Source organism: Musca autumnalis, unplaced genomic scaffold (genome assembly GCF_047663935.1).
Source record: "Musca autumnalis isolate F117 unplaced genomic scaffold, ASM4766393v1 scaffold_2, whole genome shotgun sequence".
Lineage (NCBI taxonomy): Eukaryota > Metazoa > Arthropoda > Insecta > Diptera > Muscidae > Musca > Musca autumnalis.
The window spans coordinates 263,443,873-263,457,994 of NW_027411755.1; the positions used below are offsets into that span (position 1 = coordinate 263,443,873).

General features: G+C 35.6%; 1 protein-coding gene and 1 long non-coding RNA gene across 4 annotated transcripts in view; one reads left to right on the top strand and one right to left on the bottom strand.

Moving 5' to 3' along the window:
• The window catches only part of LOC141391988 (uncharacterized), a 281,949-nt gene that overhangs the window by 155,190 nt on the left and 112,637 nt on the right, over positions 1 to 14,122 (top strand). The window contains exon 2 of one of the 3 annotated variants that reach the window (XM_073964816.1): positions 656 to 2,311. The exons of the other annotated variants lie outside the window; for them this stretch is intronic. Coding sequence (XP_073820917.1) covers positions 656 to 691 — 36 coding nt within the window. The 3' untranslated portion in view covers positions 692 to 2,311. Of the gene's footprint in view, positions 1 to 655; positions 2,312 to 14,122 lie in introns of those variants that run through there. 3 annotated transcript variants of the gene reach the window in all.
• The window catches only part of LOC141391989 (uncharacterized), a 265,489-nt gene that overhangs the window by 114,937 nt on the left and 136,430 nt on the right, over positions 1 to 14,122 (bottom strand). The window lies entirely within an intron of this gene.

Sequence of the window (14,122 nt, forward strand, 5' to 3'; positions counted from 1 at the left end):
ATATGAGACCTACTTATTATCGCCAAGCCAGAACGGCGTGTCTTACGACACATTTATAGATAAGTTTTACATAGATGTAATACTCGGGAAATGTAAACCAGCATTACACAAAGGGATTTGCCATTGTCGATAATTTTGAGTACAAAGCGGACTTGCTTGCAAATGCACCACGATGGCTCCGAGTATTTGCCACAGTCGAAATGTCGGATGTTCTGGTCAGGGATTGAACCGCAAACCTACTGAGTTCAATTCCATGTACTTACCACTGCACCACGGGAGCTCCCATCCACTGCGCATTATGCGAAAACCACTTTGGCATACCCCAATTTTTTTGGAATGCTCGCCTCATAATGTCAATGTCTTTGTTAGTGATAATCTTTTCTAAAATAATTATGCAATCAAGAGTGGGTTATGCATTTATCAGTCCCCTCAAATTAAGTTGTCTCTTAGAAAATACTTTTACTTGCAATCGTTTGCAATCAACAATATAATCTTATACTAGAATATTGAATTCTAATTTACATTGACATATTTTAAATTCTTTATGTAAATATTTTGTAATTAGATAAATTTAATTTGTTTTGTACAACCGAACACATTTTATAACAATTCAATAAATATATTTTATATTTATTTCTATTCTGTCTATTTGCAGGTAAATTCATTTTGTAATATGTCTAACGACGTCTAAGTTAAACGGTTTGTATGTGTGACAAACTTTACAATGCAAATTGTCTATTTTACTAATGGATGTAGGTAAACATATATGTATGTATGTGTGTATAGATTGTAAGTATGTACTTACATACATATTTTAGCATGTAATATATTCCATTCAATTCGATACGAAAGTGAATTTATTAAGAAACAAACATAGCTACAGCCACAACAACGACAGCGACAGAGAACAGCAACAACAATAATAAATACAATGACATATTTACAATGTTTAAAGTTTTTAAAGTCAATGAACCTCTGAGAGCTGCATTCTTTTCAAATCGAACATTGAACAGAAATCGACTGAATAAACGAACATTGGCAAACATACTCCTCTAAAACACAAACATGACCAAATATTTGTTCAATTGCAAAGCAGCAGAAGATGAAAAACAAAAAGAGTGAAGATGAAAAACTATGCGGCAACAGCATCAGAGTTGTCCAGTGAGACCCAACATTTACAAGCCATAGACAGACACACACAAAGTCATTGGCAAAGAGAAAACAATCAATTTACTCCTTTAATTAGTTTGCATTATTCAACAACAATTGGCATTCATTCATTCCGGCAGAGTCCATCCATCCATACCTCCACCGTCCATTCGTCTATTCCTTTGCTCTCCGTTGATCCATAGATAGGAGATAAAATGTTGCGATGTTCCACTCCTCACCCTCTTGCAGATCATCATGCATGATTCGAATTGTTCAGTGCAAAGCGATATACTTCGATTTAATTCACATCAATTTGTTGGAATGACTCTCACATATGTACCTTAAGAGCTCTATTATTGACGTATGACTGAATGAGTGAGTGTGTAAGAGTCTCTACAATATTCCCATAAGGATATCAAGTATTGAAAAAAAGTAACGATGAAGCGAAAAGCAAAATTACTGTTGATGGCAGAGAAGAATACGTGAACAAATCAATAAATGTTGGTATATTAATATTAAGTAATCATTGGGAAAGTTTTACACAAACATATGTTTGTTCCCCCCTCTTTCAAGCTTGCTGTTCCCCTCCCACCGCTCAAACGTAACCATGAACTATGCCAAGGAAATGTCACTATTTTTGTAATATAATACGTCGTTTTCTTCGTCGTCTGATGGGTGTGGTGCGTTTTTAGATAGGCACGGATAGGAGAAAAGATGGAAGAAAAAACTTTTATAAAATATTGTACACAAAATAAAATTAATAATTCATTGAGTGATGACAATTGTTGTTGTATTGTTGTATAAACATAGCGCTGTGAGAAGATATGACATTCCTGCGAAGAAAGACAGTCCAGCAAACAAAGAGCAACGATTATATATACAACTTATACTTATTTAGGGGACCTTATATTCTAAACAGAGCGTTAGTTTCCATAAGTCATAGTTAGAATGGATTGTCAGACGGGTGCAGTGACATAACTCCCCAATAATTTTAGGAGCTATGTCCGAACCCCACCTAGCGGACATAACTCCCATGGGAGTTTCTTAAAATTAAATGATTTTTTTAATACAATAAATGCATATACATTTTATAATTAATTTAAAATGTTTAAGAAAAATAAGTATGTATATCGTAGCCACACAAAAAAAAAAGAATAGAAAATGCTGTAAAAATAAAATACTTACGAATAGCTTACGAAACTAATTGGTGTCGGGAAGTGGAAAAGCCCCGCAAGATTTTGCACAAAAATATGTTTCTATTTTAAGAAAATGCAAATTTTGTTTAAAAAATATTCAATTGCCATTTCTTAATAAAGAATTTTTTTTCTTGAAAAAAATCGCAAGAATATTCAAATTATTTTAATTCGTGCGAGTTTTTAAAAAATATTTTAAGAAATTAAGAAAATACAAAGTTTTTGTAATAATATTCAAATCTAGTTTTTTTTAACGAAAATCCCGCTGGCGAAATTATTTTTGTAAAAATGGCACGTTTTTTAATATTTTCACTATTTTAGAAAATAGAAAGTTTTTGTATAAATGTGCATATCTTTTTTTAAAAACAAAAAGCGCCGCAGACGAAAATATTTTTGCATAATATCGCTGGTGTTTACTCTCAGGCTAAAGAGGATAAAGGTTTTAAACCCCACATACATATGTTTGGACGAAATCCGTTTCAGACAATTTAAAGTCGATTTTGCCCTGTCCGTCCCTTTATATTTCTGTCTGACTGAAGCGCACGATAACTTTCAAACGGATAAATCGACTTAATTCAAAATGTACTTACTAACTTAGCTGGCCCATTACAGAACATTTGTTCCATAGGCCGAACTAAGAAAAGATCTCCATTTCTCTCTATTTGTTGCTTCGCACTCTGGAATACCGCGCCTTTTCATCTCATCATCCACTTGTTTGCGCCATCTATTCCTTGGCCTGCCAATTCTGCGTGCACCGACAAGCGGTCCGTGTTTATACGCCTTTTTAGCGGGTTCATCATCGCTCATTCTTATGATATGGCCTAGCCAACTCAATCGCTGCATCTCGATACGTTTAACAATATTGATGTCGTTGTATAGCAGATACAGCTCGTGGTTCATGCGACGTCGTACTCACCGTCAACGCAGATTGGTCCGTAGAACTTTCGAAGAATTTTTCTCTGAAACACACCTAGCACTGCCATGTCTGCTTGCGCAAGTACCCAGGCTTCGGAGCCATACATCAGCACGGGTAGTATCAGTGTTTTGTAGAGCGTTATTTTTGTTTGACGAGATGTGGCTTTGTTTTTAAACCAATATTATAGGAACCAACTTCCACAGTCGGTCCGAGCTCAATGGACGCATTGCGCGTCGACACCATCAACTTGGTCTTCTCACCGTTTACCGCCAGACCCACTTTAGCAGATTCTCCTTCGACCTTCATAAAGGTATCAGTTACTTCTTTGACTGATCGGCCCATGATGTCTATATCATCAGCATAAGCAAGTAACATGTGACTATTGGTGTAGATTGTGCCACTTCTTTTGACATTTGCCTCTCGTATAACCTTTTCTAAAAGGATGTTGAAGAGATCACGCGAAAGGCTGTCTCCTTGCCTGAAACTTTTGGTACCAAACTCTTCGAAGAGGTTCTTTCCTATTTTAACTGAGGACATCGTGTCAGTTAAAGTCATTTTACAAAGCCGGATGAGCTTTGCGGGGATACCAAATTCAGACATTGCTTGGAATACCTTTGAATGTAGCGGGCTGTCGAAGGCTGCTTTATAATCGACAAAAAGGTGTAAGGTGTCGATCTGCATCTCTTGGGTCTTCTCCAGGATTTGCCGCAGGGTAAATATCTGGTCAATAGTGCCAGGTCTAAAGCCGCATTGGTATGGTCCAATTATCTCGTTGACCATAGGCTTTAGTCAATCGCACAAGATCCGTGACACGATCTTGTAGGCAATAGGGAGTAGACTTATGCCCCTATAGTTAGAGCATACCGTCTTATCTCCCTTCTTGTGGACGAGGCACAGGATATTCAGGTTCCAATCGTCGGGTACTGGTTCTTCCTACCAGATGGTACTAACTAGCTGATGAATACACCTTATCAGCGTGTCGCCTCCGGTTTTGAACAGCTCGGCTGGTAAGCCATCGGCTCCTGCTGCCTTATTATTCTTCAGTCGTTTTATTGCTGTCTTTACCAGTGTTCGAAAAGAAACAGTACACTAAAATAACGTACCGAACCAGGTACGGTATCACTAAAAAATATTTTAGTGTACCGTACCGGTACCACTGGTCGGTTCACTAAAAAAATAACGTACCGGTAATGTACCACACATGTGTTTTTTAATTATGAGGAAATATGAATTGTTATATGCTTTCTTGGGAAAGAAGGCAAGTATAATAAATAAAATTCAATATTGTATAAATTAATTACATTTTAATCGTTTATAAATATTGAGAAAATTACTAGAAAATATGATGTTGTTTAAAAAAATCGTGAATTATAAAATCATTTACATGAATGAGTAGGGAATAATTTTACTATTGTGATGTCATTAGCATTTTTTGGAAAAAGATTATTCAGAAAAATTTAATATTTGCTATACAATCCACATTAATATTACCAGTACCAACAAAAATACCCATCTATTTTGTTTGTAGCGAACAGTACTGTTCATCACTAAGGTTTTTTTTCCATGCTATGTTTATTTACACATTTAAAAGTATTTGTAGCCAAATTACAAATTTTAATATGATTTTTTCAATATGGAATGTATTTATCATAACACCAGTATGAGGTTACTAATTGACGTCAAATCCCCTCGTGCAAAATCATTATTATTGGCGGCACCAATAACAGAAAATCTATTCATAGCAAGGTAATGTGGACGATCAACGAGAATTTTGCCTGTTACTTTGTGGTACTAATGAAAAGGACGAAGCAGTAAAAATTCTTAGTTCGTATTGTTGGAACAATGAAAATAATATACATATCTGTAATGTAACATACATGTGTTTTTATGAATTATGAGAAAATGTAAAATTTTTAATGGTTTTTTGTTTTATTATGGAAGACTATATAAATTGACCCCATAATTGTGTTATATACATATGTATATCCAAAATATTTGTATAAAGTAATAAGGCACGTGTTGGTGTCACATTGATGTTTTTTGGGCCAAACGAACAGTGGAAAAAATACAGATATAGCGCGAAAAAAATCACATACGCCTATGTAAAAATTATTGGTGATGTATTGATCTAAGGTGTCCACAGAATCTAACGACAGTTAAAATAATTTGTTTTACATCAGCCAAAGCGGAATAACTTTTAATTTTTTGCTCACAATTTGTGGACTGGTTTTTATACCCTCAGCCTTTAGGCTAAGGAGGGTATATGAGGAAAAGTCAAAATTTTTTAGTTTCCATGAAGCCAAGGTTTGCACTATTATAATACGCGAACTATTGTAGTTTACCAGTAACTATGACTATTGCTGGATTATTTTAGATGTTTTTGTACAAAGCTCAAAAATTTAGCAAAAAAATTTAATTTACGTGGTAGTTACGACCGCGCAAAGGAAAAACATAGGTAAAAACACGTTGAAGCTAAACAGGTTTTTTACATTGCTATTCGATTTCTGATTAAACCATTCAAATGACGGACATCTGTCCAAAGTAAAAGTAGGAGAATACAAAATGAAGATTACACTTCTAATGTATCACTTTCCAAAATTTCCACTGCATCCACCTTTTATGGATGCTGAAATTTTGAAGCCGGATTTCAGGTGTTTTTTGTATTTTTTATGTAACTGGGACGCGCATTCGGATATTTCGAAAAACCGATTATAGGATTAAAGAACTCGCGATTTCGCATAATCTGATATGTATATTGAGTATGTAGCCCACACAGCAGCAGAGTAATCTACTGCCAAAGGCCAAAATTTAGTGCGATATTTTTTCTAAAAAACCTATTTTTTGGGTACAGTATTTACAATATCGTTTTGAGTGTGCTGGTACCCCGCGATATTTTAGTTTTTCGACGATCCGGATCATATGAATCACAGATCGTAAAAATCCATCTACTAGAACGGCGGAAATGGCTACTGCAAAAATTGAAAAATTTGCAAAAAATGTTTTTGAAAATATCGCGGATTAAATCGCGTTTTCTGTGGATCGTTTCATTTTCAATGAAGAAACTGACACATCACTCGAGTTTTTGCGAAAACAGTGGTTTAAAAAATTTAGTGCCATGGGAGCTTTATCCGATTTATCCCAAAAATAGTGTGTGATGCTACATCCACGGTTCTTGTTGGATTTTATTGAAATAGGTTTAGATCGATGTATTTTTTCATTCATGATAGTGAAATCGGATGCGCATAAAAAGTGTATGCACTTTGTGCAAATTATTTGCGTTATACAGTTTTTTGTACACTAAACTATAGACGATGCTACATCTTAGCGGCCGAAGTAAATCCTGGTAAATGTGTACAAATTAAAAGAGATGAATTCGCTGTATTGGTAAACCGCATGCGCATCAAGCGATTTTGAGGATTTCGCGATTTACACGCATTTCAAAATGAACATTACCCGATACACTTTTATTACAAGATTATACCTCATTTAAAGGAACCCAACATTTATTTGAACGATACCCATCTCTTCCGCCAGATGTTAGTGTGTATTCGAGAAGTGATTAGAATAAAAAATTCGATTTTTTGCGTGAAATTTCTCTAAAATAGAAGAATAACTCCGACAAATTTTTCCTACATTTTTTCAACTAACTCACAAAATAAATTTTAATAAATATTTTCTCTTACAAAAATTTTATAAATTTCCTTAATATATCTTTTTGTTTTTGCTATAATATGCAAACCATTAAACGGATTTGTATAGTTTTGGTTTCATTTGAATCATCGCGATGTTTAGATTACGTACATATTTTCTTAAATATTTTTAGGATGCGTAAACAGCTTGAATTTTATTAAAACAAGTTGCAAAGTACCAATTTTTTTAACTCTTTCTCAATTTCCGCGAAAACTTAAAACTTTTTCACTAATGTTATGGGGCCTCAGTAATCATATATTACGTAGGGAGCCCCTAATTAAGAGAGTTTCTCAATATAATGATTAGAGTCTTTTAAAGATTTTTTTCTTTTTATCAGAATTGAAATCGCCATAACTTTTGCGCGCAACAACCAAAATTAGTATCTCGAACAGATTTAAGAATGGGATTTTTTTCCCAATCTATGTACCAAAAATCTTTCATGTAGCTTAAAAAAATTTTTTTAATTTTTTTTTTATGAAAAACTAAAAAATTTTGTCTTTTCTTCATATACACTTTGATACGATGAAAATGTGCCTCATCGAAATAATGGTTTTAGACCCCAAGTATGTTTGGACGAAATGTGTTTCAGACAATTTTGAGTCGATCTAGCCATGTCCGTCCGTCTGTCTGTCTGTCTGTCCTGCTGGCTGGAGCGCACGATAACTCTCGAACGGATGAACCGATTCGGTTCAAATTTTGGCTTTCGAAATATTTTGCCCAAACTTAGTTTAAGTTCGAAGATGAGCTACATAGGTCCACCCCTTCCGCTACCTCCCCCACAAAAGTTCGAAAATGTTCGGAAAGTTTGTGCGCACGATAACTCTTGAAGGGACAGATCGATTTGGTCCATACTTTGTATATCGTAATCTTTCTACCAGAGTAATATGAGGTTCCAATATGGTCTCAATAGGCCCACTCCTTCGGGTACCTCCCGCACAAAATTTCGGAAAAGTTCAGTTTAGGACCATCTCTCAAATCGCTTTGATTTTTGTTTTAGCAACTTGTATGCACTGCCCTCCATACGACGGTACAAGTTTCATCAGGGGCAAGTCCACACTTCCTGAGAAAATAGCCTGAAAGTTGCAAAAAACCCTTATGACACCGTGTGAGGTGGTTGGAGCCCAAGATAACTCTCGAACGGATTTGCCGATTCGGTCCAAAATATGGCCTTAGTAATATTTTGTCCAAACATATTGGTCCACTCCTTCAGGTACCTCCCCCACAAAAGTTCAAAAATATTCGGAAAAATTGTTCGTACGGTAACTCTTGAAGGGAGTGGCCGAATTGGTCTATACTTTACACATCCTAATATATCTACCAGATATATATCAGGTTCAAATATGGACTATATTTGTCCACTCCATCCGGTACCTTCCACGCAAGATTTCGGATAAGTTCACTTTATGACCTAATATCGAATCACTTTGATTTTTGTTGAAGCAACTTGCATTCGCTGCCTCTATTACGATGGAAAAAGTTTTTTTAAGGGCAAGTCCATACTTCTTGAGCAAACAGCCCGTATAGTGTAAAAACCCCTATGGCATCGTATGTTGTGGCTGGAGATCCACTTCCATAACGGTCAATGTCGATCCATTCCTTTTAGTATCTCCTCCGCAAAACTTTTGATCTTTAATCCTAATCAACATTTTTGTCGGTTCAAATGCCCAAAATTTTTAAAACCCCCTAAATACATACGTATTTTGGAAAAAAATTGTTTCAATATACACAGGCTGAGGGTATATCTCTGTCAGCAAAGCCGACTGATTCTTTTTCACTTGTTATAATATATTTTAGTAGTAAATTTGCGATCGTCGTATGCAGTCTTCCTACAAAGTAATTTTAAAGCTTTTCGTGAAGACAGGTGAGTAAAAAATATTTTATATAATATGTTATTTATTGTAACTCGGATTTTACACATATGTAAATCAAGTGACATCCGCTTTTCTTTCAAATTCTGTACTTTGTTAAAGCTATTTAGTAGGGAGTGTCGCGGAATGGCGCGTAGATTTTTTATTTTATTTTTAGTACATATAGTTCTTACCAAATTTGTAAAGTTTTAGCTGCAACAAAATATTTTATAATTGTTTTTATTATTATTTTCTATCTAAAAATAGCAAAATTCGGGCGGTACATTTCCATGGGAGTCATATTAAAACATGAACCTGTGCAGACAATTCTCCGTCGGAATATTTTATACTCCCAACGTAGACTAAATGCCAAGTTTCAACTAATTCGGTTGGATAACGTGGCTACAACCTTCAAAATAATCAATATCGGCGGAACCGTTCTATGGGGGCTATATAAAAACGTGGACCTGTACCGAAAATTCTTATAGGAATGCTTGTATAACCCCAACGGACACTAGATACCAAATCTAAGCCATTTCGGTGGGATAATGTGGCAAAAATCTTTAAAATACCGAAAATCGGCAGGTACCGTTATATGGGTAAAAGTAGAAAATTTACTAAATATATTAATAAATGAAGTACACTTGTCAATTTATAGCTGTTCTTATCTAAATTATGGACAAACTTAAACGTATTCTACCAGCAGAAAGTTAGAGTTTTTGAGGCATTATTCTTACCATGGCATATTCTTACCATGGTAGAACTATCAGGTAGTGGTATCACACCAGCTGATCGAATATGAAAAGTAAAATCAATTTATAAAAAAAATACTTTTGTTGTAATTTCCCCAACAATATAAAGAAAGTTTTGACATAACATATTCAAATTTTTACGATGCCACTACCTGTGTAATTGTGCCATGATTCTTACCATTTTTTTTTGTTACCTATTACAAACGGATTTTATGGTTTATGCAATTTTATTTTAATTAATTCAAACATATCAACATTAAAACTTCAACAGAATAAACATATTAAAATTTTAAAATATATTAGCTGGAGACTCAATCTTTAGTGATCCGACTGTGGCTGTTTTGTTTGTTCATGTGGATTGGACAACAAACATAACCTTTCTATGAATTGACTTTTGCCGCAAATAAACATCCTTATGACACCAACATATTAACGTTATTCTTTTCCATTCATAGAAATGGTTTTATGATACATGCATTATCACCCCTTTTTACTTGTAAAAACTGTCTAATTATTTAACTAGGGAACAAATAATATTTAAAAAGCAGTGTTTTAATATGTACATTGACTACAAGGACCCTAATGAGCCCATAATAAAATTTTCTCAAAGCGAGTAAATAGAAATACATACATTAATAATATGGATTTTAAACCTAATACTATAATAGAGGGTGGTTCAATAAAACTTCTTATAGAATTTATTAAAATATGTATTGGTTGAAAATTTTGGCTAATTTCATATTTTACACTAATTTTCTCAAAATTCGTATACCGACCGAATTTACCACATTCGTGCATTTAATTTATATAATCATGAATTTTAGTTACTATTCTTGCCCTTATTCTCAAAAACATCAAACATATAATTTTTTATCACAATTTACAAAAAACACACGTGCGGTACATTAACGGTACGTTATATTTTAGTGAACCGACCAGTGGTATACTACGATAATCGTACTGTACCGCAGTCGGTTCACTAAAAAATCGTAGCGTACCGCAGTCGGTACACTAAAAATCATTGTGTACCGCAGTCGGTACAGTAAGATTTTCGTTGTGCTCCGGTACAGTATCACTAAAATATTTTTTAGTGTTTGTGTACCGGTACGGTACATTATCGTAGCGTACCTATCCACCTTGGTACGGTACAGAACGGTACGGTACGATTCCATAGTGTTTATTTTCGAACACTGGTCTTTACTGCTATTGTCTTCGCTGCTATTGGATACCAAAAGTTTTGAAAAATGTTCTTTCCATATCCTAAGTACACTATCTGTATCAGTTACCAAATACCTTGCTGGTCTCTGCAGGAGGATGTGCCTGTACCAAAGCCATCAGTTTAGTGCTTGACTCTTTGGTAGAATTTTTGGACTTCATCCTGGCTCCTGTACATCTCGATTTTTTCACACTCCCGCTTTCCATCTCTCTCTTTTTCCTGCGGAAAAGACGTTTCTCCTCTCTCCTTTTCTCGCTGTATCTCTCTCGTGCGCTACGCGTTGCTACGGATTGTAAAGTAGCCCTATATGCCGCATTTTTCTCTTCGGTGGCAGCACGATACTCCTGATCATACCATGGATTCCTTGGTGGATGTCTCTGCTATCCAAGTATGGATTTGCGGCTGTTTGCATGGAGTGGGCAATGCTTTGCCATTGAGCTGATATGTTATCGGGATGAGGAGGGCTTTGATTCAGCAATTGGGCTAGTTGAGTGGAATATGCTGTGGCTATCTGTTGTGATTTCAGCTTACCGGTGTCTAACTTTCGTGTTGTGTCTGTTCATATTTTGTTTGCTACGTTTAAGCGGGTGCATACCTTTGCTGCAACAAGGTAGTGGTCCGAATAAATGTTTGCGCCTCGGAACGATCGTACATCCAATACGCTCGATGAATGTCTTCCATCTATCACAACATGATCAATTTGATTTCTTGTTTTCTGATCTGGAGACAGCCAAGTGCCCTTATGAATATCGAGATGAATAAATCCGGTACTGCTAACTACCATGTTTTTGCAGCTGCAAAGTCTATCAGCCTCATACCATTGTCAGATGTTTCAGTGTGGAGACTGAATTTCCCGACTGTTGGGCCAAATATATTCTCCCTTCCAATTTTGGCATTAAAATCGCCTAGAATGATTTTAATGTCATGGGCAGGGCAACGGTGATATGTTTCTTCTAAGCGCTCGTAAAATATATCTTTGGTCTGTTCGTCCTTTTCTTCAGTGGGAGCATGGACGCTAATAAAGCTGATGTTGAAGAATTTAGCTTTTATTCGAATTGCAGTAAGTCTTTCATTCAATGGGGTGAAGCTTGATACCAGATGTTTTAGCCTCCGACTAACTACAAATCCGCAACCAAACTCATGCTTTACGTCATGGCAGCTATAATAGAGTGCGTCACCTTTAGGTGTTGTTGTGTGTAATGTCGGTCTTGTATTTTTCAAGTACGTCTGCCAATGCGAAGACTGCACCTTCTCTATAAAGAGTGCGAACATTCCAGGTGCAGATTCGCAGATCATGGTCCTTAAAACGTTTGCGGGGTTCGTCAACTTTAGAGGGGTTTGTTTTTCTTTTCTTTTGTTTTTTTCATAGTAGGCTGTTTTTCTAGGGGTGGGTTACTAACCCGACGCCCAAACCCAAGTTTTTAACGTTCTTATGGGTGAACGCGTGGCACATGTTAGCTCACTACCTTTAACGGGTGTTAAAGGCAGTTCCCCAGGTGACACCACTGGGAGGTCAATGTCCACTGGAGATGAAAAAGGGACCAAGATAAATCCTGGGCTTTGCCATGTTAAAACCAGTCAGGACCGTTCCTTGGTATCTTCCATCCCCTACGTCACCCTAATTCAAAATTTGGTCCTCGTAATATTTTGTCCACTGCGCTTCCACATTACCGGGTCAAGAAGTGTCGTCTTTCGACTGTGGATAAGTTGAGCGGAGTATGTTTGTGTTATTTTATACGTTTGCAGGTTGTCGAGATCCATTTGACCCATTTACTTTTGAAAATACTGAACTGCCGAATGATGGACGTTCTTAAAGACACATTTATTATTATTTATTATTTAGGTTTTTATAGTACTTTTTGGTAGTCGTAACTATTTACAAAACCTCCTACTTACCCATTATTTAACAAGGGTATGTAGCGTTGCCACAGTACTCAATACTAAGTAAGGAGTAATACATAATGACTCACTGATCCTAATTTTAGCAGGATAGTGTTTATTTTTAAAGCTATGATACACGTCATACAAAATAGTTTCAGGATATTTATTTTTATTATAAAATTCCCTCTCAAAAGTTTTGCTGGCTTGTTTTCAACAAGAGACACTGTGAGATAAAGGGACGTATGCAGGGGGGGGGGGGGGGGCACGGGCCGCCCGTGCCCCCCCCCCCCCCCCGAAATGGTTTGGTCGAACAAAATTTTTTAAGCTACTGTACTAGTTATTATATTTTTTTCTCATAAAAATGTTTGTATATTTGAAGATTTCAAATTAAAACTTATATTTTCTTAAGTTTCTGAACAGAAAATGTACATCATTAACAGGTTTTGTAAGAAAATATTTTAAAAATTTTTGTTTGTAAGCTGTTTTTGAGAGAAACTTCCAATAAAATCTGAATTACTTCTTCATGTCATATCAAATGCTAATTCCTTAATGAATATACCCCATGTCTATTACACTGGTCAACAGGACTTTTGTTTCAACCGAAGTTGCAGTTGTTTCTAGATGAAATCGGCGAGTTATTTTGAAATCCGGTCCCGGTTTTTCTCAATCAGCTCTTGTTTTTGAGATATAGCTCAAAATCGGGTTTTACGTGTTTAACCCAGACTTTCGTTATTTTCGGATACAAACAAATATTTTGTTGTGGGTTTTTCGACATTAATATATTAAGGACATGTTGTACGCTCGATAGAAATCGTTTTTGAAATAGTCATGGTGTATACATATATATCAAAAAATATAGAAAATATACGACGGACCTTGTAAAAATTGCATATTTTGAGTACTTTAAGCTGTAATTACGTCATCGGGGGAAGTCATAGGATCTTCATATGGTACTCAGGATATGCTTAGGGTGTCTACTATATAATCCAGTATTCAAATGTATAATATAAAGTTCATAGCCCCCATTATTCGGCCATAACCTAAAAATCGCCATGTTATTCTGTTTTAGACAAATTTGCTGCTAAACAGTATGACAAAATAATGAAGACAAATGAATTTTTGTGCGTCACTTGATTTTTACTTATCATTACCGAATTGAAACCTCAGACTTTAGATTACGAGATTATATACACTAGGATTGTATCGTATACATTTCATCAAAATAATGATTTAAGACTTGACATATGTTTGGATGATATTCGTTTCAGCCAAGATGGAAGTATTTACCACCGTCCGTCCGTCTGTATCTCTGTTTGTCTGGCAGGTTGGAACTCATGATAACTCTCGGTCCAAGTTATGGATCTCGTAATGTTTTGTCCAAATTAAATTTAAGTCATATCGGTACCTCCGCCATAAAATTTCAATAATGTTCACTAAAATGGTCGAAGGGACTAACTGATTCGGTCTAAAATCTAACC